Below are 25,633 nucleotides of genomic sequence, written 5' to 3'. Positions count from 1 at the left end.
CCCGGGCCGGAAGGATGCTGGGAGCTCCGGGCTCCCTCGTGTTTCTCCCTCATCCCATCCCCACTCTGTCCCTGATTCCAGCATCTCTGCCTCTGACCACACAAGGTCTGAACAATTCACCTCTCTGCCAGCATTCTCCTGCCTCTGTTTACCCAGGTGCCTCCTGGCACAGCAGTTGGCGTGACCCCCCACTGTGGGTTTTTCTGTTTTGGGGGTGCTGCTGGCCATTCATTCGGCCTGTTTTCTTGTTTAGCCGTCTGTCCACGAAGAACTGGCTCTGCCCGTGGAGGCTGCTGCTTTGTGTGACGTCTCCGCCCACTGCTGAGATGCCGAGAGGCCACTGCATGCCAGCATCTGCCACCCTCATGGCTAAGAGTCGGGCAACAGGACTCAGGCTTGGGGCCTGGCCTCTGCACGCTGGCAACATTCCGACTGCAACCGCTCAATTGTGGGGGACAAGTGGGAATGTTCCCTGTGGTTCCCGGGCTGCTTAAGAGACAGCGTGGCTGTGTTGCAAGGTCCAGGCTCTGTCAAAAGCTGCTGTCTGTCAAAAGCCCACAATGGGACCTGGGCAGGCGGAAAGCAAAGAGAACTGGCGTTTATCCACCACCTCCTTTATGCTGGGCACACAGCATGCATTTACTCATTCGAGTTCCTCCACCTCTCTAGGCCTCAGTTTGGTTTGTTTTTTTTTTTTAGGTATATTGCCATTTTTATTTTTTAAGTGTTATTTATGTTACATTTTCTTCTTTTTTTAATTATACTTTAAGTTCCAGGGCACATGTGCGCAACATGCAGGTTTGTTACGTATGTATACATGTGCCATGTAGGCCTCAGTTTTATCTTCTCTCTCTTTCTCTATCTGTCTCCCTTTTTTTTTTTTTTTTTTTTGAGACTGAGTCTCGCTCTGTCGCCCAGGCTGGAGTGCAGTGGCCGGATCTCAGCTCACTGCAAGCTCCGCCTCCCGGGTTCCCGCCATTCTCCTGCCTCAGCCTCCCGAGTAGCTGGGACTACAGGCGCCGGCCACCTCGCCCGGCTAGTTTTTTTTTTGTATTTTTTAGTAGAGACGGAGTTTCACCGTGTTAGCCAGGATGGTCTCGATCTCCTGACCTCGTGATCCGCCCGTCTCGGCCTCCCAAAGTGCTGGGATTACAGGCTTGAGCCACCGCGCCCGGCCCTTTTTTTTTCTTTTTTAAGATGGAGTCTCACTCTGTTGCCCAGGCTGGGGTGCAGTGGTGCAGTCTTGGCTCACTGCAACCTCCATCTCCCATCTTCAAGCGATTCTCCTGACTCAGCCTCCTGAGTAGCTGGGATTACAAGTGTATGCCACCACACCTGGCTAATTTTTGTATTTTAATAGAGACCAGGTTTCACCATGTTGGCCAGGCTGGTCCCAAAATCCTGACCTCAAGTGATCCGCCTGCCTTGGCCTCCCTAAGTGTTGGGATTGCAGGCGTGAGCCACCACGCCAGGCAGTTTTATCTTCTCTAAAGTGGGGATAATAGTGATGCCTGCCTCACAGGGGTGTGGGGAGAGCTCACTGAGACCAGGTGGCTTCTGAGCACGCAGTGAGTGTGAGCCCATACTGTGAAGAATCCTTAGAACATCCCCAGAGGGTGGGAATTATCTTCAATTCCCAGGGTCAAAGAGGAGAAATCCCGTCTCATAGTGAGATCGAGGTTTGCCCGATGATGCGTTTTCAGAACGCCCTTGGATGTGGGCTGGAGAAATGAATGCATTGAGAGTCCCTGCAGCTGCTCTCTGGGATGGGGACTCAGCCTGGCTTGGAACCACATTTTAGGGTCAGTGAGGCAGCCAGTAAGGAATGGCAGATAGACCACTTGGTAAAGAGACGCGGCATCTCCCTCTTGTCCTGAAGCTCCCCCTTCTCCTCCAAGGGGACAAGTTGGACGCGGACTACATTGAGAGGTGCCTGGGCCACCTCACACCCATGCAGGAGAGCTGCCTGATCCAGCTTCGGCACTGGTTACAGGAGACCCACAAAGGCAAGGTGGGTGCAGGGGGTACCCTGGAGCAGTGGATGAATGGACAAGGACTTGTACTCAGCCTCCATGTGCGGGAAGGAAAGGCGAAATGAAGTGTGATGAGAAGGCGAGATGATAATGCTGACACATTATCTCTTGCTTATTTATTTATGTATTTATTTGAGACAAAGTCTCACTCTCACCCAGGCTAGAGTGCAGTGTGTGATCCTCACTGCAGCCTTTGCCTCCTGGGTTCAAGCAATTCTCCTGCCTTAGCCTCCTGAGTAGCTGGGATTACAGGCGTGCACCACCACACCCGGCTAATTTCTGTACTTTTTGTAGAGATGGGGTCTCACCATGTTGCCCCGGCTGGTTCTGTAATTTTATCTGCTGGGTCAGGGGATACCGTTCTGTGGGCTTTTTACTTCTTTGTCTCTCAGATTCCCAAAGATGAGCATATCCTTCGGTTCCTGCGGGCTCGTGACTTCCACCTGGACAAGGCCCGGGAAATGCTGTGCCAGTCCTTGAGTTGGCGGAAGCAGCACCAGGTGGATCTCCTCCTTCAGACCTGGCAACCCCCTGCCCTGCTGGAGGAGTTCTATGCAGGGGGCTGGCATTACCAGGACATAGGTGCGTGCCTCCACCCACACCATGTATAGGGCATACTTTGGGCACTGCCAAATGCACTTATTTTATTTATTTATTTATTATTTTGAGATGGAGTCTCACTCTGTCACCCAGGCTGGAGTGCAGTGGTGCCATCTCGGCTCACTGCAACCTCCGCTTCTCGGGTTCAAGCGATTCTCCTGCCTCAGCCTCCCCAGCAGCTGGGATTACAGGCACCTGCCACCACACCTGGCTAATTTTTTTGTATTTTTAGTAGAGGCGGGTTTCACCATGTTGGCCAGGCTGGTCCCAAACTTCTGATCTCAAGTGATCTGCCCGCCTGAGCCTCCCAAAGTGTTGGGATTACAGGCATGAGCCACTGCACCCGGCCCAAACGCACTTTAAATGCCATGCGTCATGCTAACATCTTATTATTTTTCCTTTGGACTGTTCCAGGCATCTAGAAATGCTTTGAAGTGACAATCTAGGTAGGAAGAATCAGAGCTGGAAAGCTCTGGGGATTGAGGAAGAGGCATTTCTCCACTGGGCTGAGTGAGCCCACCATTACTCACAATAATTGCGATTGTATACGTAACAGGTGCATACATTTTGTATGATTTCCAAGGGCAGCTGTAGCAAATTAACACAAACTTGGTGGCTTAAAACAGTAGAAATGTGTTCTTTTACAGTTCTCGAGGCCAGAAGTCTGGAATCAAGGTATCAGCAGGGCTGTGCTCCCTCTGAAATTTCTAGGGGAGAATCCTTCCCTGCTTTTTCCAGCTTCTGGTGGCCGCAGGTGTTCCTTGGCTGGCGGCAGCTTCACTCCAGTCTCTGTCTCTCTCTTCACATGGCCTTCCTGTCTGTGTCTCTGTGTCCACACCTCTTCTCATAAGGACCCTAGGACATTGGATTTAGGGCTAACCCCGAATCCGTGTGATTTTATCTTGAGATCCTTAACTGATTACACCTGCACAGACTCTATTTCCAAAACAGGGTCCTTTTTTTTTTCTTTTTTTGAGACAGAGTCTGTCTCTGTCACCCAGGCTGGAGTGAAATGGCGTGATCTCAGCTCACTGCAACTCCTCCCCCCGGGGTTCAAGCGATTCTCCTGCCTCAGCCTTCTGAGTAGGTGGGACTACAGGCGTGCGCCACCATGCTTGGCTGATTTTTGTACTTTTAGTAGAGATGGGGTTTCACCATGTTGGCCAGGCTGGTCTTGGAACTCCTGACCTCAAGTGATCCGCCCGCCTTGGCCTCCTAAAGTGCTGGGATTACAGGAGTGAGCCACTGCACCCAGGTATGGGTCACATTTTAATGTCCCCATGGATATGAGTTCTGGGGACATGATTCAACCCATTACAAATATAGTTTCTGGATTTTTAATTTAAATTGCCACGAAACCTGTGCCCACCACACTTTCCAATGTCCTTTATCTAAACATTCCTCTATATCAAGTAGGGTAAACGCTTGACTCTCCTAAAGAAGCGGCTGGCATGGTTTCTGTTAATGCACGATCAATCTTCCTTATTTATGGAATCCATATTTATGAACTACCCTTATTGCTGAAATTTACTTGTAACCCCCAAATCAGTATTCACAGAAAATTTTCAGTCATGCTGAGACATATTCAGAGTGGCAAAGTATTGGAGTCGCTCATCACACACGCTGTCTGCTGAACGACGCGGCTCCTGCCTTCTTGTTTCAGTTCTCATACCCTAAACAGTGTCCTTTTTGTGGCCTATTTAATGCCACATTCTTATATTTTTGGGCTTTTCTTTGGTGACTTTGCTGTTTAAAATGCCCCCTCGTGTAGTGCAGAAGTGCGCCTAGCTTTACCTAAGGATGAGCAAGCGGCCACGTGCTCCATGCAGAAATCACCCATAGTGCTCCACTCGCTTCAGATAGGCACCAGCTACAGGGCTGCTGGCCGTGAGTTCAATGCTGATAGATCAGCAATATACATTCAAGTGTCCTTAAATAGAAACAGAAGCTGGGCGCAGTGGTTCACACCTGTAATCACAGCTCTTTGGGAGGCCAAAGCTGGAGGATCTCTTAAGCCCAGGAGTTCAAGACCAGCCTCAGCAACATAGTGAGACCCCCCCCCCCCCCCCCCCCCCCCCCCCCCACCTCCCCACAAAAAACAAAAAAATTATCTGGGCATGGTGCTGCATGCCTGAGGTCCCAGCTACTTGGGAGGCTGAGGCAGGAGGATTGTTTAAGTCAGGGAGGTTGAGGCTGCAGTGAGTTGAGATCATGCCACTGCACTCCAGCCTGGGTGACAGAGTGAGACCCTGTCTCAAAGAACAAAGAGGCCAGGCCCGGTGGGCTCACGTCCGTAATCCCAGCACTTTGGAAGTCCGAGGTGGCAGATCACTTGAAGCCAGGGGATCGAGACCAGCCTGGCCAACATGGTGAAACCCTGTCTCTACTAAAAATACAAAAAATTAGCCAAGCGTGGCGGTGCATGCCTGTAGTCCCAGCTACTCGGGAGGCCGAGGTGTGAGAATTGCTTGAACCTGGGAGGCAGAGGTTGCAGAGAGCTGAGATTGTTCCTGAACTCCAGCCTGGGTGGTACAGTGAGACTGTCTCAAAAACCAACAAATCAACCAGCCAACAAACAAAAACCCCACATAAAACAAGGTTATGTATTGATTGGTTGACAAAAAGTATTATGGGGTCGGGTGCGGTGGCTCATGCCTGTGATCCCAACACTTTGGGAGGCTGAGGTGGGTGTATCACCTGATGTCAGGAGTTTGAGACCAGCCTGGCCAAGATGGTGAAACCTCATCTCTACTAAAAATACAAAAATTAGCCAGGCATGGTGGTGGGTGCATGTAATCCCAGCTACTCAGAAGGCTGAGGTAGGAGAATCACTTGAACCTTGCATTTTTGGGCTTTTCTTTGGAGGCGGAGGTTGCAGTGAGCCGAGATCGCACCACTGCACTCTGCTCTGGGCGACAGAGCAAGACTCTGTCTTAAATAAATAAATAAATAAATGAAAATGTTTTGTAGAGAAGGGATCTCACTATGTTGCCCAGGCTGGTCTCAAACTCCTGAGTTGAAGCAATCCTCCTTCCTCAGCCCCCCAGAATGCTGGCGTTATAAGTGGGAGTCACTGCGCTGGCCCTTATCCTCCTTGTAACACTTCTGTTTTTCTGCCTTTCATAATAAGTGGCGTCAGCCCCTCTTGGAAGCAGGCAGGGTGCTAGTAAGTGAAGGCTGGATCGGGCCTTGGTGGGTTGCAGCCTGAGGAGGCGAAGCCCTCACCTGCAGCTGTGACCTGCCCCCTCGTAAGCAGTCCTCTAAATAATGGGCTCTTCTTTTTGCTCGGCCCCATCCACAAAGACGGCCGCCCCCTCTACATCCTCCGCCTGGGCCAGATGGACACCAAAGGCTTGATGAAGGCTGTGGGGGAGGAGGTGCTGCTGCGGCACGTGAGTCAGGGGTCTCGTTCCTGGACCCTGTGGCCGGGGCCGGGCCTGGGAAGGGCTGCACGGGGTGGAGGAGCGAGGTGGGTGTTCAGGAGCACTGTCTCCCTTCCAGGTTCTCTCCGTCAATGAGGAAGGACAGAAGCGGTGTGAGGGGAGCACAAGGCAGCTGGGCCGTCCCATCAGGCAAGAACCTGGGCTGGGGACAAATCCCCCCTAAACAGCAAAGACGGAGGATGAAGAGGGGTCCACCGTGCGTGTGTACTATGCCAGGCAGCGTGCCAGGAGCTTCATTCTCCCCCAGTTTCTACAGTGGTCTTCTGGGTGTTCAGGCAGGGCCCATAAGCATCCCCATTTCTTATGCATGAGGAAACTGAGACTCAGAATGGTGGCCCCCATAGAAGCTTGTGAACCGGTCAGGACAGAGCAGGATTTGAACCTGGGGTCTTGTCCAGCTTCCGGCTCAAAGACTTTATCCTCCCACTCTGCTCAACAGTCTCCTTGACTTTGCTTTTTGAGATCAGCTCTCCACCACGAGTTCTGCCTTGGCTCTGTCATGGCACATCCAGGCACCCACTGTCCTCTGCAGGCACCCACTGTCCTCTGACTCCCCCACATTTCTGTTCCTGAGTTGTTTCCTGGAGCCAGTACTTTTGGTGGCATCGCCCCCAAAGGCAGCAAACCTTTCTGAGCAGCAGCTTCCTCTTCTGTCAAAGTGACTTTTTTATTTCTTTATTTTTTGAGACAGGCTCTCGCTATGTCACCCAAGCTGGAGTGCAGTGGTGCAATCATAGCTCACTGCAGCCTTGACCTGCTGGGCTCAAGCAATCCTCACACCTCAGCCTCCCAAGTATCTGGGACTACAGGTGTGCACCACCGTGCCCAGCTAATTTTTGTTTTTTTTGTTTCCAACATGTTGGGATTATAGGCGTCAGCCTCTGCTCCCGGCCTGTAAAGAGGCTTTTAAAAATTGATTCTCAAAAATAATAATGGTTTAAAAATAATGCGAACATGGATCTTGCACTTGCTATGTAGCAGGTGCCCTTCTAAGCACCTTGATTTAGTTCCTCCTCCTAAACAGCCCTGTGAGACACGGGCGGGCAGGACCTGCTGTTCTAGCTTTTCAGCCCCCAGTATCCAGATCTTTGTGAAAATTAAAGTTCCTTTGCTGTTTGGAGATTTTTTTTTTTTTTTTTTTTTGACAGTGTCTCATTCTGTTACCCAGGCTGGAGTGCAGTGGTGCAATCTTGGCTCACTCCAACCTCCACCTCCCAGGTTCAAGTGATTCTCATGCCTCAGCCTCCCAAGTGGCTGGGATTGTAGGCGCCCACTGCCACACCTGGCTAATTTTTGTATTTTTAGTAGAGATGGGGTTTCACCACGTTGGCCAGGCTGGTCTCCAGAGATTTTCTTTTTTTCTTTTTTTTTGAGGCGGAGTCTCTGTCGCCCAAATTGGAGTACAGTGGCACAATCTCGGCTCACTGCAAGCTCCGCCTCCCGGGTTCACGCCATTCTCCTGCCTCAGCCTCCCAAGTAGCTGGGACTACAGGCACACGCCACCATGACCGGCTAATTTTTGTATTTTTAGTAGAGACAGGGTTTCACTATGTTAGCCAGGATGGTCTTGATCTCCTGACCTTGTGATCCACCCGCCTCAGCCTCCCAAAGTGCTGGGATTACAGGTGTGAGCCACCGCGCCTGGTCTATCTCTAGAGATTTTCTAAGGACACGCATGTTGGGGTGGGACTGGGAATCAATCCATTAGTGTCCTGGCTGGAAGCATAATTCATCCCAGATGGTTCAAATGAGGGGGTGTCATGAAGGGATGCTTTGGAGAGGTATGTACAGGTTTAAGGAAACAATCTGGGAGGGAAAGGTTCCCAGGCACCAGCCACTGCAGTCAAACAGTTATTTTCCTAATGAATGAGTACTAATGAAACGGAGGCACAGAGAGGTTTAGGACTCGACCAAGCTCACACAGCAAGTGGCAGAACTGGGATTTGAACCCTGGGCATCTGACTGTGGAGTGCATGCTCTCAGCACCTCTGCTCTATTTAGTAGTTAGCATCTTTTCAACAATTAACTCATTTATGCCTGAGGTTGCAATGTTTTGAATTTTTGCCATCAGACCTTGGTGAGCAGTAGGATAGAAATAACTCCCACACGCTTAGCGTTCCAATAGTGGAACACTAGGCCTAAATGGCCACTTGTGATAACCAGTTTTAACCGAGGGCATGCGGTGTGCCCGTCCTTGCAGACAGCTTTGTATATACCATCTCACTCGATCCTAACAGCAGTTGTTTCAGATGGGGACTGTTACTACGTTTGCCACTGTCCTGTGAGGAAGTGGGTCTGTGGCCCTGACCCAGAGCTCTCAAGGGTGGAGGTGAGACTTGAATGTGGGCGCTCAGCCCTGAAGTCCACACTCTGACTCTCTTCACCGCATGGGCTCCCTACTGTGGCAGCAGCCCCCCCTCTGCTCACAGCCCTGACTCTCAGAGCTTCCCTGTTCATCCCCCGTGGGGAGGGTGTTGGTGGCCTTGGGAGCCAGCAGAGCCAGGTGGAGCTGGGGCCGTTTCTGTACAGCTCCTGGACCTGCCTGCTGGACCTGGAAGGACTCAACATGCGGCACCTGTGGCGGCCGGGGGTGAAGGCCCTGCTGCGGATGATTGAGGTGGTTGAGGACAATTACCCAGAGACTCTGGGTCGGCTGCTCATCGTGCGAGCGCCCCGCGTCTTCCCCGTGCTCTGGACGCTGGTAAGAGCTGGAACCTGGGCCAGGCCCTTCTGTGGATGGGAAGGCCCCTCTGCAAGCGGCTCTGTTCTTTTCCTGTTTCATTTCATTTAATAACTTTTTGGAGATGAAACTCACAAAGCATAAAGCTCACACTTTTGAAGTATAGACCCTAGTGGTTTTTAGTGTATTCACTGAGTTAAGCAACCGTCACCACTAGCCAATCTCAGAACATTTCTGTCGCCCCCAAAAGAACCCCCATGCCTATTAGCGTGGGTCTCAAATTCCTGGGCTCAAGCGATCCTCTTGCCTTGGCTTCTCAAAGTGTTCGTATTATAGGTGTGAGCCACTGAGCCTGACCTGAAATATACTTTATATTGTAACCCGGTGGGTACACGTGTGCATGCACGTGTGCACGGGCACACATACACACACAAGAGAAGGGTGCAGCCGGCCACCGCACAGCGTGGGCAAAGGCCTGGAGGCTGGACGCAGCTTGATGTTTTGGAGGAATTGAAACAGTCCAGGGTGACTGAGCAAAGAGGAGTGAAAGGGACGATGGCACCTGAGGAGGCTGGAAGATGTACAGGGGCCCGTGGTGAAGATGGGACCTTGTCCTGTGGCAGTAGGGACCCATGGAGGGTTCAGTAGCAGGGGAGGGTGGGGGACAGATTTAGGGGCCAGGAAGTTGTCTAGCTTTTGTGGGTGCTTCAAGGCTCTGTTCAGGTGAGGTTAGGAGGCAGGAGCTGCTTCTGAAGCTTTTTATCCCTAATTGTCCTAATCTCCGGGAAAATTAAGTTCACCTGCTGTTTGGGGTGGTTTTGGGCGTGCGAGTGCATTGGCCGGGGTCCTGGCTGGATGTGGACCTCACCAGATGGTTCAAATGAGGGGTGTCCTGAAGGGGTTCCTTGCCAGAGGTGTGGGCAGGGGAAGGAGAGACCCCAAGCACCAGTGACTGCAGTAAGCCTGGCCACCCCCAAGAGGAGGGAATGTCCTTGCAGAATCCTGGGGAAAGCTGGGCCGGGGGTGGGGGCAGGGAGCTACTAGGGGGTCAGCCTCAGCCTCCTGGGGCCCAGCACAGCACAGGGGGCAGTGGGGCTGGGGACAGGAGAGGGCCCAGCACAGCATAGAGGGTAATGGGGCTGGGGACAGGAGAGGGCCCAGCAGAGGGCAGTGGGGCTGGGGACAGGAGAGGACCCTGCATGGGGGGATTGTAGGTTCCTCATCCATCTCTTGCTTGCGACATTCCTTGTAGAACTGGCCTGTTTCCTGACATGCCAAGGGCTCCTTCCTTCCTTCTCTCTCTCCCACTTCCTTCTTTATCCACGTGTGGCTTAGAGCTCAGTGTTAAAATGGATTCCAGCTGGAATAAACAAACTGGAGTACTGTTCCATCCATGTAATGGAATAACATTCATCCATAAGAAGGAAGCGGCCGGGCGCGGTGGCTCATGCCTGTAATCACAGCACTTTGGGAGGCTGAGGCGGGTGGATCACGAGGTCAGGAGATCAAGACTATCCTGACTAACACGGTGAAATCCCGTCTCTACTAAAAATACAAAAAACAAAACAAAACAAAAAAAACGGGCGTGGTGGCGGGTGCCTGTAGTCCCAGCTACTCGGGAGCCTGAGGCAGGAGAATGGCATGAACTCGGGAGGCGGAGCTTGCAGTGAGCCGAGATCATGCCACTGCACTCCAACCTGGGCAATAGAGCGAGACTCCATCTCAAAAAGAAAAAAAAAAGAAAAGAAGGAAGCACTGATCCATGCTCTAACACAGAGGGACCTTGAAAACATGATGCTCAGTGAAAGGGGCCAGACAGGGAAGTCCATGTACTGTGTGATCTCCTTTATATGAAATGTACAGAATAGGCACGGGCGTGGTGGCTCACACCTGTAATCCTAGTACTTTGGGAGGCTGAGGTGGGCAGATCACCTGAGTTCAGGAGTTTGAGACCAGCCTGGCCAACATGGTGAAAATACAAAAGTACAAAATCAAAATACAAAAATTAGCCAGGCGTGGTGGTGGGAGCCTGTAATCCCAGGTACTCAGGAGACTGAGGCAGGAGAATCGCTTGAACCTGGGAGGCGGAGGTTGCAGTGAGCCAAGATCGCGCCATTGCACTCCCGCCTGGGCGACGGAGCGAGACTCTGTCTCCAAAACAAAAACGAAAACAAAAAACGCGCAGAATAGGCAAATCCACAGAAACAGAGCGTAGATGGGTGGTTGCCCCAGGCTGGGGGAGGGGAGACGGGAAGTGACTGTGGGGTGGGAGTGGAGTTTCCTTCTGGGGTGATGAACAGGTAGAGGTGCTGGCTGTACAATGTAGTGAGTGCACTGAAAGCCACTGAACTGGGCACTTCACAATGATTAATTCTATGTTGTATGAATTCTATCTCAATAAAAGAAAATATCCATCTTGCCGTATATCCTGGTTTCAGATCAGCCCCTTCATCAACGAGAACACCCGGCGAAAGTTCCTCATCTACAGTGGCAGCAACTACCAGGGACCCGGAGGCCTTGTGGACTATCTGGATAGAGAAGTCATCCCTGACTTCCTTGGGGGAGAGAGCGTGGTGAGGCTCTCCGCAGTCCGCAGGGCTTGCTTTAGAAGCTGCTTCAAAGAGAGGTGGCGCGGCTGGCTGGGAGGCTGGGCCTTCCTTTGGGTCCTTCAAACATAGTGAATGAGATAGAAGTTTCTGGAAGCCTAAAGACTAGGCCAGTCAAAGGCTGACCCATTCTGTATTCCCATCAAAGACATTGCCAAGCAGCAACAACTTTACCTGCTCACTCACTGCAGGGGAGGTGACTCCAATGTCTCTGCAGCTCTGGACCGTGGCGCTGGGGCTAGTCTGCAACGCACAGTCACACAGCCTGAGACCATCAGGATCCCCCTTCAAGGGAGGCAGTGTCCAGGCCCCTTTATTGCCTCCCCTGGGGATGAAATGACAGGCTGAGGTGACCCTAGGTCACAACCCTGTCATCTCACTTGGCCCCCAGTGGCCTGGGCCCTCTTCGTTTCTAACAGAAATACCAGACAGTGAACTTGCATCATTGCTGGATTTTAAAAAAGTCTTTTCCTAGGAATTTTTCCAGGCTTGCCTGTTCTCTCCATTTGTGGTACGTGGCACACACGACTTATTTTTAGCAAACGGTTCTGCAGAGCTGAGAGTGGCTTGTGGAAGGACACTGAACGGTGGCCTTGCTTTGCTAATCCCAGTGTTTCTACAAGTGAAACGGGGTGGGGACAATCATTGTTTGGTGGTGGCAGGTGGGTCTGCCAAGGCCTGCCCATCCAGGGGGCCTTTGGTTTGGGGAAATCTGTCGATTTCAGTGCAGTGACTGCTCCACCCCCGCTTCTGAGGGGGAGAGGCAGCTGCTATGGGCTGCGGTGTGGAGAGGCCCCCAACCTGGCTGTCAGTCCAGCACAGGGTAAAGGGACATGAGCATGGGGCTGTGACAAACGTGGGTTTGTGCCCTGGCGCACTCACTTTCTGCTGTGACTTGCCCACGCCTCCATTCCTTCCTCTGTGAAACGGGAAGAATAATAGTCTCCACTGCACGGGTGGACCTGGGGATTAAATGGGGTCATGGAAGCCCACAGCCTACTCAGTAAGAGGTTGCTGTTATGAACGGCTTCGGGGGTCACGCAGCACTCTCCTGTGGGTCAGGCCAGCCAGACCTCGACTGGCCCTGACCCCCTGCCCTTTATCTCTGACCTACAGTGTAATGTCCCTGAGGGAGGGCTGGTCCCCAAGTCCCTCTATATGACGGAAGAGGAGCAGGAGCACTCGGACCAGCTGTGGCAGTGGAGCGAGACCTACCATTCAGCCAGCGTGCTCCGCGGAGCCCCCCATGAGGTGCCTGGGCCTGGCCGTGGAGGGCCCGCTGGGCTGGGGGTCTGTCATCTTAGGTCAGGTGACCCCAAAACACAGCTTGAGATGAGGATTCTTTTTTTTTTTTTTTGAGATAGAGTCTCACTCTATTGTCCAGGCTGGATAGTAGTAGCCGGATCTCAGCTCACTGCAACCTCCTCCTCCCGGGTTTCAGTGATTCTCCTGCCTCAGCCTCCCAAGTAGCTGGAATTACAGGCACATGCCACTGTGTCCAGCTAATTTTTGTATTTTTAGTAGAGACGGGGTTTCGCTATGTTGACCAGGCTGGTCTTGAACTCCTGACCTCAGGTGATCCGCCTGCCTTGGCCTCCCAAAGTGCTGGGATTATAGGCGGGAGCCACGGCACCTGGTGCCTCTCTCTCTCTCTCTCTCCTCCCAGGTTCAAGTGATTCTCCTGCCTCAGTCTCCCGAGTAGCTGGGATTACAGGAGCCAGTCAGCACGCCTGGCTGTTTTTTGTTTTTTTTTTGTATTTTTAGTAGAGATGGGGTTTCACCATGTTGGCCAGGCTGGTCTCGAACCCCTGACTTCGATCCACCTGCCTTGGCCTCCCAAAGTGTTGGGATTACAGGTGTGAGCCACCAAGCCTGGCCGAGATGAGGATTCTTATGCCAGTGATCTGTTGCAGGTGAGGTCTCAGGAGAAAACTAAGGAGAGGAGGGCATTCCTGTAAGGAACGAGCGTGTGGCCTGGGAAAGCAGACCCCAGGGGGCACCCACAGTCCCTCCTGCCACCGTCTTCCCAACCCCAGCTCTCCCGTCTCGGCTGTGACTCTCAGACCTCACCTGTCTCCACGCAGGTGGCCGTGGAGATTCTGGAAGGGGAGTCGGTCATCACCTGGGACTTCGACATTCTGCGAGGGGACGTGGTGTTCAGCCTGTACCACGCCAAGAAGGTGCCCAGGCCGGGCGCCCGGGAGCCAGGGACCAGGGCCAGTGGGCAGCTGATCGACAAAGGCTGGGTCCTGGGCAGGGATTACAGTCGTGTGGAGGCTCCCCTCGTCTGCCGGGAAGGGGAGAGCATCCAGGTTTGCATCCTCTGGACCACTCATTCGCTCGCCAAGCAGCGCTGAGCGTCCACCGCGTGCCAGGCTTCTGGGGATACAGCGGAGGACAAACTGGGCTGCTGGTCCCCAGCCTCAGGAACCCTGCAGGACAGGGCAGAGGAAAGACACACAGGGTCTCACGTAATGAAGTGCTCACCTGCCCAACGGCAGCTGGTGCAAAATCGAGAAAGCACAGGGTGCTCTGCTGAGAGGTGGCTGGTGTCTTGGGAAGGAGCACAGGGTCTGGAACCTCAGTTTCCCCATCTCAGAAACGGGAATTCTAACAGGATCTAACTGTATTTGTTTCTTGGGGTTGCAGTAATGAGTTACCACAAACTACATGGCCGAAAACAACAACAGTTTATTGTCTCACAGTTCGGGAGGTCACAAGTCCAAAACCAAGGTATTGGCAGGGCCACGCTCCCTCTGAAGGCTCTAGGAAGGGGTTCATTCTACGCCTCTGTCCTAGCCTTAGGTGGCCCCTGGCAATCCTGGGTGTCATTGGCGGGTAGATGCATCACCCCAATCTCTGCCTCTGTCCTTAAAGGGGTTTCTTCTCTGTCTGTCTCTCTTCTGAGTCTCAAAACTCCCCTCTCTCCTGCAAGGACACTAGTCATCTCATTTAGGCCCCACCCTAAATCCGGTTCTTGTTTTTTTTTTTTTTTCTGGTTGAGACAGGGTCTCACTCTATCAATGATCAGGACACTGTTGTGGGGCTGGGAGTGTAGTGATGTGATCACAGCTCACCACAGCCTCCATCTCCTGGGCTCAAGTGATCCTCCCATCTCAGCCTCCTGAGTTGCTGGAACTATAGGTGCCCGCCTCCATGCCCAGCTAAGTTTTGTATTTTTAGTAGAGACGGGGTCTTGCTATGTTGCCCAGGCTGGTCTTGAATGCCTGAGCTCAAGCAGCCTCCCAAAGTGCTGGGATTAGAGATGTGAGCCACCATGGCTGGCCTCACCCTAAATGCTTAACCACAAAGACCCTATTTCCAAATAAGATAATGTTCTGAGGTTCTGGTTGGACATGACTTTTGGGGGTACACTGTTCAACCCACTGCATTAACTCATGCAGGGGGAAGGATGAGCATGTTAAAATTTGAAGTCTAGGTTGCCTGCATGCATTCAAGTGGCTTCAGTATGGACAAAGACCTTGATGGCTGGATCTGGGAGGGGTTGAGAGGGGATGATGTTCCAGGTGGAAGGAATAGAAAGAACAAAATTGAAGCTGCAGGGAGAAGGTAGGTGGACACGAGGGCAGCATGAGTGCTGGGGAGGGGCTAGAAGTTAGTTTGGATGGAAGGGGAGGTGCTAAGGTTCTCAGGTCAGTAGTCAAGATTTTTGATGCACACTGTGGTTTCAGAACTGATACAAAATAAACTGTAGGTCGGCCGGGCGCGGTGGCTCAAGCCTGTAATCCCAGCACTTTGGGAGGCCGAGACGGGTGGATCACGAGGTCAGGAGATCGAGACCATCCTGGCTAACACAGTGAAACCCCGTCTCTACTAAAAAATACAAAAAAAATAGCCGGGCGAGGTGGCGGGCGCCTGTAGTCCCAGCTATAGGGAGGCTGAGGCAGGAGAATGGCGTAAACCTGGGAGGCGGAGCTTGCAGTGAGCTGAGATCCGGCCACTGCACTCCAGCCTGGGCGACAGTGCGAGACTCCCTCTCAAAAAAAAAAAAAAAAAAAAAAAAAAAAATAAACTGTAGGTCTTGGGCAGGGTGCAGTGGCTCACGCCTGTAATCCCAGCACTCTGGGAGGCCGAGGCCGGTGGATCAACTGAAGTAAGGAGTTTGAGACCAGCCTGGCCAACATGGTGAAACCCTGTCTCTACTAAAAATACAAAAAAAAAAAATAGCCAGGCGTGGTGGCATGTGCCTGTAATCCCAGTTACTCGGGAGGCTAAGGCAGGAGAATCGCTTGAACCCGGGAGGTGGATGTTGCAGTGAGCTGAGATTGTGCCATCACACTCCAGCCTGGGTGACAGAGTGAAACTCCATCTCAGAAAAAAAAAAAAAAGAAACTATAGTCTTGGAACAGAACTTGGATGTGTAACCGGAATATGGGCTGTCCCTGTTGACCCCACATTCTCCAGGAGGCCAGTATTGCAGGTGGAACGTCACTCTGACTCCCCAAATGACACATGCACATGCACATGCAGCACCAGCTCCATGAGCACTGGCAGACGCTGCCGATGTCACCGAAGTTCCCGGTGGGGAGAGGGTGGAGGGCCGTCCTGCATGTCCTTCACGGCCACCCCTGGGTCCCACTGAACTTCTCAACCCGGAGCAACCCACAATGGCTCTTCTTGTAAAAACAGACACTTCCCTTTCTCACTCTCCCTGACCCCTCCACAAATTCTCTCTAAGCGCCTGTGAGCTCCTGGCCCAAATCCCTCTCCTAATCCCCTTGGTTTGCAAATCCCGCTCAGCAGAGCAAAACCCCACAAAATCCAGGTGTTTAAGCACCTCTGTTGTCCTGAGGTTGCAGCCCCCGCCCAGGGGTCAGCTCCTTCCCAGATTAAGAGGGAGGCTCTGGTCCCAGGGATACGGGGGTAAGAGCAAGGACGGCTTCCAGAGGCCCTGACAGGAGGATTTGCTGGTGGACGGGAGAAAGGGACAGAGGGAGAAGAGCCCCAATTTCCAAGCCTGGTGATGAGAAGCCCACGACGGCTCAGTCCCGTCGACCTGTCCTCAGGAGGATCCAGGGCCTCAGGGCGGGGCTGCTGTGTTTCAGGGCTCCCATGTGACCCGGTGGCCCGGCGTCTACCTGCTCCAGTGGCAAATGCACAGCCCCCCCGGCAGTGTGGCCTGCAGCCTCCCGGGCGTGGACGACGTCCTGACGGCTCTGCACAGCCCTGGCCCCAAGTGCAAACTTCTCTACTACTATGAGGTGCTCGCCTCTGAAGACTTCAGGTAGGAGGGCTCGGGAGCGGAGGCCTGGGCAGGAAGGGCCCTGGGGCTGAGTAACAGTGCAGATGCCTGGGCTCTTGTCTCTCCGCTGGGTCAGCTTCTCCGGGGGTGGGGCCCCAGCATGGGCATGGCTGGAGTTCCCTCACTAGGGTATGAGGAGGGCCCAGCTCTGTGTCTCTGACTCCACTTCTGAAGCAGGGCTTTTCCTTCCAATGAAACCTTGGGCAGAGGCTCAACTTTTTGGAGCACCTGGAGGGGAGGAGAAGGGGAGTCTTAAACCCTCTCATGTGGGCCTCCCCTCACTCCTAGAATTCCATGGGAATATTTTAGAATATTCTAAAAGGGTGCCTTTAGACAACCGTCCCCAAGTTGTTGCTTTCAGAGAGACAGGGAAGTATAATGGTTAAGACCTCCAGCACTTCCTGGTTGCTGTGTGACCTCGGGCAAATCACTTTACCTTCCTGAGCCTCAGGTGCTTCATCCCTTAAATGGGAACCACTTGTGGGTGTATCATGAGAATGAGATGGCTGTGGGAAGCTGCCTGTCACCTGGGCATGCGGTATGCATGCCACAGCAGAAATGAAGAAAAAGGTCTGGAGGCGGAGGAGGCAGTTTTTTCAAGGTTTTGCATTTTATAAAAGCACGTATGATTTTGCACCCTGCTTCTTGAGGGATCTGCGTTAGTTTTCATCCAAGAATAATGCTTTAAATTCTTTACTGTAGGGGTAAAATTGAGGCTCCAGGAGGGTGCTGAGTCTAGACCCCAAATTCCAGGTGGAGCTCCAAGGATCCCAGGGGCATGGGCAGCCCAGAGTGAGGAACACTGGGCCAGAGTCTTTATCCAAGGAGGGGTCCCATAGCTTGTCGGGGGGCTGGCTATTCACTCTTTGTGATCATGTTTCGGCCATTGATCCTCAGTGTGAGGCGAGAGGCTGAGGCCCTGGGGGACACAGAAGAATAGAGCAGGCATTGGAGGTCTGCCTCTGGGAGGGCTGATTCTGAAGCCGGGCATGTGGAGGCCAGAGGGGTGGGCTGGACCAGACGCTGCACACCAACCTGTCTAGGGTGGTCACCATGAGAGGACCTTACTGCCCTGTCCTCCTGTAGCCTCATGAGGAAATCAGTTCAAAGGCCGTTTCTTGGTCACCCTCAGGGGGCAGGTGGCGGCTTCGATCGTGGGCAGACCAGACAGATAGGGTCCGCCATCATGAAGCAGAGACCAAATGCTCACACCCAAGTGTAACTGTGGTCAGCGATGGATGCCATGGCCAAGGTCACTGTATTAGTCCGTTTCCACACTGCTGTAAAGAACTACCTGAGGCCGGGTGTGCTGGCTCATGCTTATAATCCTAGCACTTTGGGAGGCGAGGCAGGCAGATCACCTGAGGTCAGGAGTTCGAGACTAGCCTGGCCAACGTGGTGAAAGCCCATCTCTACTAAAAATACAAAATTTAGCCAGGTGTGGTGGTGCATACCTGTAATCCCAGCTACTCGGGAGGCTGAGGCAGGAGAATGCCTTGAACCTGGGAGGTGGAGATTGCAGTGAGCTGAGATCACGCCACTGCACTCCAGCCTTGGTGACAGAGCAAGACTCTGTCTTGAAAAGAAAAAGAGAGAGAGAGAGAAAAAAAGAGAGAACTACTGAGACTGGGTAATTTATAAAGAAAGGAGGTTTAATTGACTCACAGTTCCATATGACTGGGGAAGCCTCAGGAAACTTACAATCATGGCGGAAGGCAAAGGGGCAGGAGAGAAGAGAGCAAAGGAAGCCACACACTTTTACACCATCAGACCTCATGAGAACTCATTCACTATCGCGAGAACAGCATGGGGGAAACTGCTGTTTCCCCCCGTGCAAAATCATATGCGCTTTTATAAGATGCAAAACCTTGAAGAAATTGCCTGCTCCTCCTCCAGACCTCCTTCTTCATTTCTGCTGTGGCATGCAGTTTCCTCCCACTAGGCAATCACCTCCCACCAGGTCCCTCCCTCAACACGTGGGGATTACAATTTGAGATGAGATTTGGGTGGGCCATAGAGCCAAACCGCATCAGCTGCCCAGCCAGGAGGTGCTCAGGGATATAACCTAGAGCCTTAGCACAGGATAGGGGCCTGGCCTAGGGTTGGGAGAGGGAGTGGGGGAAGGAGTATGGAACATGACACTGGAGTGAGATCTAAGTGGTGTGGTGGTCACACAAGTCACCAGGGGGTCTTTTTATTTATTTATTTTTAGACACAGAGTCTCACTCTGTTACCCAGGCTGGAGTGCAGCGGTGCAATCCTAGCTTACCGTAGCCTTGAACTCCTGGGCTCAAGCAATCCTCCAACCTCAGCTTCCCAAGTAGCTGGGACTATACGCGTGTACTACCATGCCTGGCTTTTTTTTTTTTTTTTTTTTTTTGAGACAGAGTTTCACTCTGTCACCCAGGCTGGAGTGCAGTAGCACGATCTCTACTCACTGCAGCCTCCACCTCCTAGGTTCAAGCAATTCTCATGCCTCAGCCTCCTGAGTAGCTGGGATTACAGGTGCGTACCACTACGCCCAGCTAATGTGTATATTTTTAGTGGAGAACAGTTTCACCATGTTAGCCAGGCTGGTCTCGAACTCCTGGCCTCAAGCAATCCCCCCTCCTCAGCCTCTCAACATGCTGGGATGACAGGCATGAGCCATGGCACCTGGCAAGGTTCTGCATCTCTAACAAGCACCGGGCACTGCTGGTGCTGCCAGTTCCCAGACCATGCTTTGAGAAGCAAGGCCCTAAAACTGCACTGCCCCATCCGGTCGCTGCTAGCCACCTGCAGCAATTTAACTTAGCAAGCAGAATGAAATAAAAGGAACAATTTAGTGCCTCAGTCGCATGGGCCAACTTTCAGGTGACCAGCAGCCCATGTGGCCAGTGGTTGGTGTGTTAGACTGTGCAGATGTAGAGCACGTTCATTGCAGAAAGTTCTTGGAGGCTGGACATGGTGCTTCACGCCTGTAATCCAAGTGCTTTGGGAGGCCGAGGCCCGAGGATCGCTTGAGCCCAGGAGTTCGAGACCAGGCTGGGCAGCATAGTGACAGCCCTGACTCTACAAGAAAAGAAAGTTCTCAAGGATGGCACTGCCCTGAGGTTTGGAGTTAACCAGACAGCTCGGGGAGGAGAGAAGGGACTTCTGCCTCAGGCTCAGCGCACACGAAGGCCACTGCAAGAGCTAGGAGGAGGACCGTGGAGTTTGAGTGCAAAGAGCAAGGAGGGAGTGAGATGGGAGACAGGGCCAGGGACTCCCCAGGCCGTGGCGGCCTTAGGGCCATGCAAGGGCCTCAGGCCAGGGGAGCCCGTGATGGGTCTGTGGCAGGCTGGGCTCCGTCTGGGGAGATGGGGGTGTGGGGAATTGGGTAGCACTTTTCTCTTCATGGTGTCACTTGCTTTTCCTTCTGCATTGGCCTAGGGCCCTGGGGCCTGATTTTGCAGCATCAACAGCTTTTCCACTGCTGTATGTCAGCCCAAGGGCCTTGTTACTGCGAGAGGGTAACGTGTGCCACACTCTTCCTCCCCAGAGGCTCCATGTCCAGCCTGGAATCCTGCACCAGCGGCTTCTCCCAGCTCAGCGCAGCCACCTCGTCCTCCTCCTCCGGCCAGTCTCATAGCAGCTCCCTGGTCTCCAGATAGCCAGGCCCAGTGTTTCAGGGCCGCCCGCTCACCTCCAGTGTCCAGAATGAAAAGCCAGCTAACTGCAGGGCCTGGAACCATGTGGGCTAGAGCCCCAGGCCTAGATGCTGCCCAAAATGGGGTGTCTGGAGTGGATGGCAAGGATCCAGGCCTGGCCCGTGTGTGGTGTCAGGGCTCTTGAAGTTGCAAGGACAGAACCATCTCCTTCTGGCTTTGCAGAAGGAAGACCAAGCCAACGCCAGGGTGTCTATGTCTACCATACCACACCTTTGGGACATCCAGGCTTAGCGATGCCACCCAGGCCCATCTCCCCTCTGTCCACCTCTTGCTCTGCTTTCGCCATGCAGGGGACCATCGCTATTAGGTGCCGTTCTCCTCCCCGCAGCTCGCCTGCATAAGGGATCCTCTTCCTACCAAAGGCTCCAACCCACTTCCCAGAGTTAAGTCTTAGCCTGGAAGCAGGGGCGGTTCCCAGATCACTTCCTGAACCAATCACAGTTGCCAGGGACACTGGGGAATGCTGATTGGCCAGCAGGGTCATGCCCAATCTGGACCAATCACTGTGATCCAGGGTTGTAGTGAGGTGCAGTGATTGGCCAGCCTGGATCACATGCACATCTCTGGAACCAACCTCCTGCTCTGAAAAGGGCTAATGGGCGCCTCAAGGAGTATTGGGGTTCCCCCTAACAAGAAGGGGGAAGGATGCTGGGGAGGCAGAAATGTAGGGTGTTCACCTTGGCATCTGGTTGCATAACGTTCTGTTATGCACTATTAAGATGTGCTTGGTGAGCAGTTCAGTGAGTTACAGGCACTGCTCTTTGTGGGCAACAGCACATCCTGAACCGAAAATCCATATCCCCTGCATGTGGCCAGCATGGCCTAACGCTGACCATCCCTGATTGGAGAGGGTGGGAGAGCCCTGGGTTTCTGCTAAGTTCCAGACAGCGATGGGGTGACTGAGGCTGTCTGTATACCCCACTGAGATGCCTTTCTCTCCTAGGGAACTGTTTAATTATGACTGTTTTTGGTTGTAAGCCACAGAGACCCATGCCCAGGTGCTTAAACACAAAAGGGTGACCATTCATGGGAGCATAGAACTGGCCAGTCTAGGAGGGCTTGCTTCAGGTAAGGCTAGATCCAGGGTCTCAACACAGGTCCCGACTCTCCCCAGGAGTGGAGGCTGTCGCGTCTGCTCTGGGGCAGATATGACTCTGGAACTAGGTTCAATATTGACATGACTTTCCCTAGTTTTACTACACAGGAGCATCTTGGGTCTCCTTGGGGCCTGAGGACATTTCTCCTTTCCTTTCCTGGGCTCCCCAAAAGGCAGCCAGTCAGGGGTCACCAACTTGAAGCCTCATCTGGCCTGCTTTTAGTGTTCTTTTTTGCCTTTAGAATGGTTTAAAAATTGGGGCATTTCACATCAAAATCAGGATTTCTGGCTTCCCTTAGGCATTTGGGAGCACCGGCAGAATAGGGTCACTATTGTTGGATGAAGGCAACACCTCTGTGCCCCTGGAGCGGGCCACTCTAGTCCCTACCCCATTAACTTGCACCCAGCGCACATTACACATCCTCATGACCTGTGTGACAGGAGCCTCACTGACATGGCTCTGTCAGCAGTGGCTGGTACCCTTGTCTCCTGGCCTTGCTTAGAGTTGGGGCTCATCTGTGACGGAGTAACTGAGCCAAGGGGTGGTTTTGTGGCCACAAGAATCATCTTTATGCAGGCTCAGCATGCAGGGCCAGGAGACTTATCTCTATGCCAGCCTCAACCCCAAACCCAGGGCAGAGAGAAAGGGTCATCTTTTCAGACACATCCTTCTTCCTGCTGGGAGACAGCCTCGCCCACCTTCCTGTTGGCTCTCTGTCTGCTTCTCAGGTGTCTGAACAAAATAGATTGCTTTGCACCCTGCGTCAAGGTGTGTGTGCACATGTGTGCATAAGAGACAGACTGATTGGAAGGAGACGTTCTCAAAACTAATGGCTCCCATGTCACTGGGCATTTATTGCTGAGAGCAACTTGCAATATTTTCAACTGTCTTTAAGTGAATTTCCAGCTTTTCTCTTAAAAACTAGGTGTTATCCTACAAGTATGCTGGGATAAGCTGCCCTGGCAGTCTTCATACATTTATTGTGTAGCCCCAGAGAAGGACGCAGAAGACTTTTACTGGAGGAAGCTAGAGCTGCCTGTTCCAGAGGCAGGGGATGTCTGCCATCAGCTGTCCACCGTTAACAGTGGGGGTGAGGAACCTCAGGCCCTTTCAGTTCTGCCTTGAGAGTGCTCTCTCCCTAGGGAAAAACCAGCCCAAACTGGCTTAAGCAACAAAGCAAATTCCCTGGGTCCTATACTGGGGATGGCTGAAGGTGGCTGCTGCTTCAGGTATGGCTGGATCCAGGAGCTTAATGTCCTCAGGCCTCTCAACTGCACCCAGGCCTCTTGACTCTGCATCTCTTTGCATGCTGACCTCATTCTTTCTTCCACCTGGCGGGAAAGATGGCTGCCAGCAGCCCCGAGCCTATAACTTCAGGATTCACACTCTCTAAGGGACGCTCTTCCGTCTCAAATCTCATGGAAGGCTCTGATTGGCCCAGCTGGAGTCACATGCTCATTCCCGTGGGCCACACTGGTGAGGAACTAGGGTCCTGTGATTGACATTCCCTCCAGAAGCAGCAGCAGGATTGCGAAGGGCCAGTCCCCCAATGCACAAGAGAAGCTGGACTACAGAACCAGCAGGCATCTATGGTGGCATCTGCTACGGCCGGCGCTCCTCCCATGTGGAGGTCTCGGGGACCCACCTTCAAGCATCATCAAGGTCATTCTTCTTGCCTTTGGGAGGCCTGGAATTAAACATAATCCAAGGAAGGGATTGCCAAGCTTTTGGCTTTTGAATTTCCCCTGAGCCAAAGGCTGGAAGTGCCTTGGCTTGGGCTTCTTACATCGTTAGTTTATTAATCCATTGTGACCAGGACAGAAGCAACCCGCAGACAGCATGACTGTTGGTGTTTGGGCACCTGGGTCTTGAATTTAGGCCAGGACTCAAACCCCAGCCTTCCTTTCACTAGCTGTGTAACCTTGACCAGGTGACTTAACCGCTCTGTGCCTCAGTTTCCTCATCTGTAAAGTGAGGATAGCAGTGCCTACCTCAATAGGTTGTAGTGGGAAGAAATGAGGGAGTAGCTGTAAAGCTTTTAGCACAGCTCCCAGAACACAGAAAGCGCTCCACTGATGTCAGCGGTCATTCTGATTACTTAATGCTTCTCGTCCAAAGACTCCAGTTTTCTTCCTGAGGTTGCCTATCACTGTTTTTCATGATTGCACCCAGAGAAAAGTAGATGTCAAGAACTATTGCCCTCTGAGTTGGGTGTGCAGTCTTTCTCTTTTAGAAACCACTTGTGTGGGCTGGGCGCGGTGGCTCGTGTCTATAATCCCAGCACTTTGGGAGGCAGAGGCCGGCAGATCGCTTGAGTGCAGGAGTTCAAGACCAGCCTGGGCAACATAGTGAGACCCTGTCTCTACAAAAAATTAAAAAATGAGCCAGGTGTGGTGGTGCGCACCTATCGTCTCAGCTGCTTAGGAGGTTGAGGCAGGAGGATTGCTTGGAGGTCAAGGCTGGAGTGAGCCATGATCCCACCACTGTACTCCATCCTGGGTGACAAAGCAAGACCCTGTCTCAAAAAAAAAAAAAAAAGAAAGAAAAGAAAGAATCTGCTTGTGTTTTCTGGGCAAATCCACTCATCTGAAGGAGTGTATTCTGAGTGGTATTTCCCTTGGCAGTGAGAAAATGTTTTTTCCAGAGGTTGCAAATGGAGAGTTTGAGATTCTTTTTTTCTACCCTGCACTCTCTGGAATTCCCCCTCCCCACTGTAAAATTAATTGTTCACTGAGAATAGTGTAATTCTTTTCAACAAAGTCTCTGAGCCAGTGAAACACGATGGCTTTTTTTGTTTGCCTGATCATTTGCTCCAACCAGCAGCGTTAAACGTTTTCCATTTGGATAAGCTTGCAGCGTCAGCTTCCTGCAACCCTGGAGGTTTCCCCAGGGCTCGTTCAAGAATTTTCCAGCTGTTGTTTAAAAGACTTTAGAGCAAGCTTGTTCAGCCTGTGGCCTGCGGGCTGCATGCGGCCCCGGACTGCTTTGAATGTACCCCAACACAAGTTCGTAAACTTTCTTGAAACGTTCAGTGTTTGTGTGTGTGTGTGTCTTTGTCTTTTCAGCTCATCAGCTATCATTAGTGTATTTTATGTGTGGCCCAAGACAATTCTTCTTGTTTCAATGTGGCCCAGGGAAGCCAAAAGATTGGACACCCTTGCTTTACAGCATTTGAAACAGGAGTGACATCACCCCCAAGGGGCTGCATATCTGTTTAATACAGGTATAACTGCGTATTACATATATTGTATGCATATGTAATGGATTGGATAGCCTGTCCCCAAATTCATGTCCACCTAGAACCTTAGAATGTGACCTCATTTGGAAATAAGGTTTTTGCAGATATAATTAGTTAAGGATCTCAAGATTGGTTATTGGGCGATGTGAAGGAGGATTACAATTTTTATCAATTTTTATATATAAAGCAGAAATATACTGTATCAGTTTCCTAGGGTCACTGTGACAAATTATCACACGCTTCTTAGCTTAAAACAACAGGAATGTTCTGGAGGCTGCAAGTCCGGAATCAACGTGGAGGCAGGGCCCTGCTCCCTCTGAAGGCTGTAGGGGAGGACCCTTCTTTGCCTCTTCCAGTGTCTAGTGGCACCTCGTGGCTTGTGGTCACATCACTCCAGTCTCTGCCTCCATCATCATATGGCCTTCCTCTCTCTCTGTGTTTCCTCTTCTTGTAGGGACAGCAGTCATTGGATTTAGGACCCATCCTAAGTCCAGTGTAACATCTTGAGATCCTTAACTAATTACACCTGCAAAGGCTCTTATTTCCTATTTCCAAGCGAGGTCACATTTTAAGGTTCTAGATGGACATGAATTTTGGGGCATGCAACTCAACTTACTATGTATGCATACAATAGATAACCAGATACACAGTTATATCTGCATTAAACAGATGTGAAAATCTCTGGGGCCCACCCAGCACTGCTGGAATTTTACCGGCCAGGTACCCAGGTAAAAGTGAGGGCCCTGGCGTCCATCTCTCCTGGGCTACTCTGCCCTCCCGCTGGGGTTTTACCAAAGTGCCAGACCTCGTGTCCTGGAGAGCTGCATCCCAAGACAGCCACAATCCTGACGTCAGAAGGCTGTGATGGGCCCTGTCCAGGGTGCCACCTGTCCTTCCCGTGAGCTTTCTCAGGGCACGGAGCGTGGAGCTGGCTGCCACACAGATCCTGGGACTCTGAAAAGCCTTCCTCGTTTTGGAGCTGGT

At 52.2% G+C, this 25,633-nt stretch overlaps 1 protein-coding gene across 2 annotated transcripts in view; it reads left to right on the top strand.

The window, feature by feature from the left end:
• SEC14L5 (SEC14 like lipid binding 5) overlaps nucleotides 1-24,442 on the top strand; it is a 61,206-nt gene extending 36,764 nt beyond the window's left edge. For both annotated transcript variants that reach the window (XM_009195938.4, XM_009195937.4), the window contains 10 exons: nucleotides 1,899-2,011; nucleotides 2,426-2,615; nucleotides 5,937-6,025; nucleotides 6,135-6,205; nucleotides 8,606-8,777; nucleotides 11,195-11,329; nucleotides 12,479-12,613; nucleotides 13,447-13,674; nucleotides 16,429-16,607; nucleotides 20,146-24,442. In XM_009195938.4, the coding sequence (XP_009194202.2) occupies nucleotides 1,899-2,011; nucleotides 2,426-2,615; nucleotides 5,937-6,025; nucleotides 6,135-6,205; nucleotides 8,606-8,777; nucleotides 11,195-11,329; nucleotides 12,479-12,613; nucleotides 13,447-13,674; nucleotides 16,429-16,607; nucleotides 20,146-20,257 (1,424 nt within the window). In that variant the 3' untranslated portion in view covers nucleotides 20,258-24,442. The remainder of the gene's footprint in view (nucleotides 1-1,898; nucleotides 2,012-2,425; nucleotides 2,616-5,936; nucleotides 6,026-6,134; nucleotides 6,206-8,605; nucleotides 8,778-11,194; nucleotides 11,330-12,478; nucleotides 12,614-13,446; nucleotides 13,675-16,428; nucleotides 16,608-20,145) is intronic.
• The last annotated feature ends 1,191 nt before the right edge of the window (nucleotides 24,443-25,633 follow it).

This window comes from Papio anubis, chromosome 18, assembly GCF_008728515.1.
Source record: "Papio anubis isolate 15944 chromosome 18, Panubis1.0, whole genome shotgun sequence".
NCBI lineage: Eukaryota > Metazoa > Chordata > Mammalia > Primates > Cercopithecidae > Papio > Papio anubis.
Note: the sequence above shows the minus strand (reverse complement) of the source record. Positions and strands in the feature narration are given on the sequence as shown.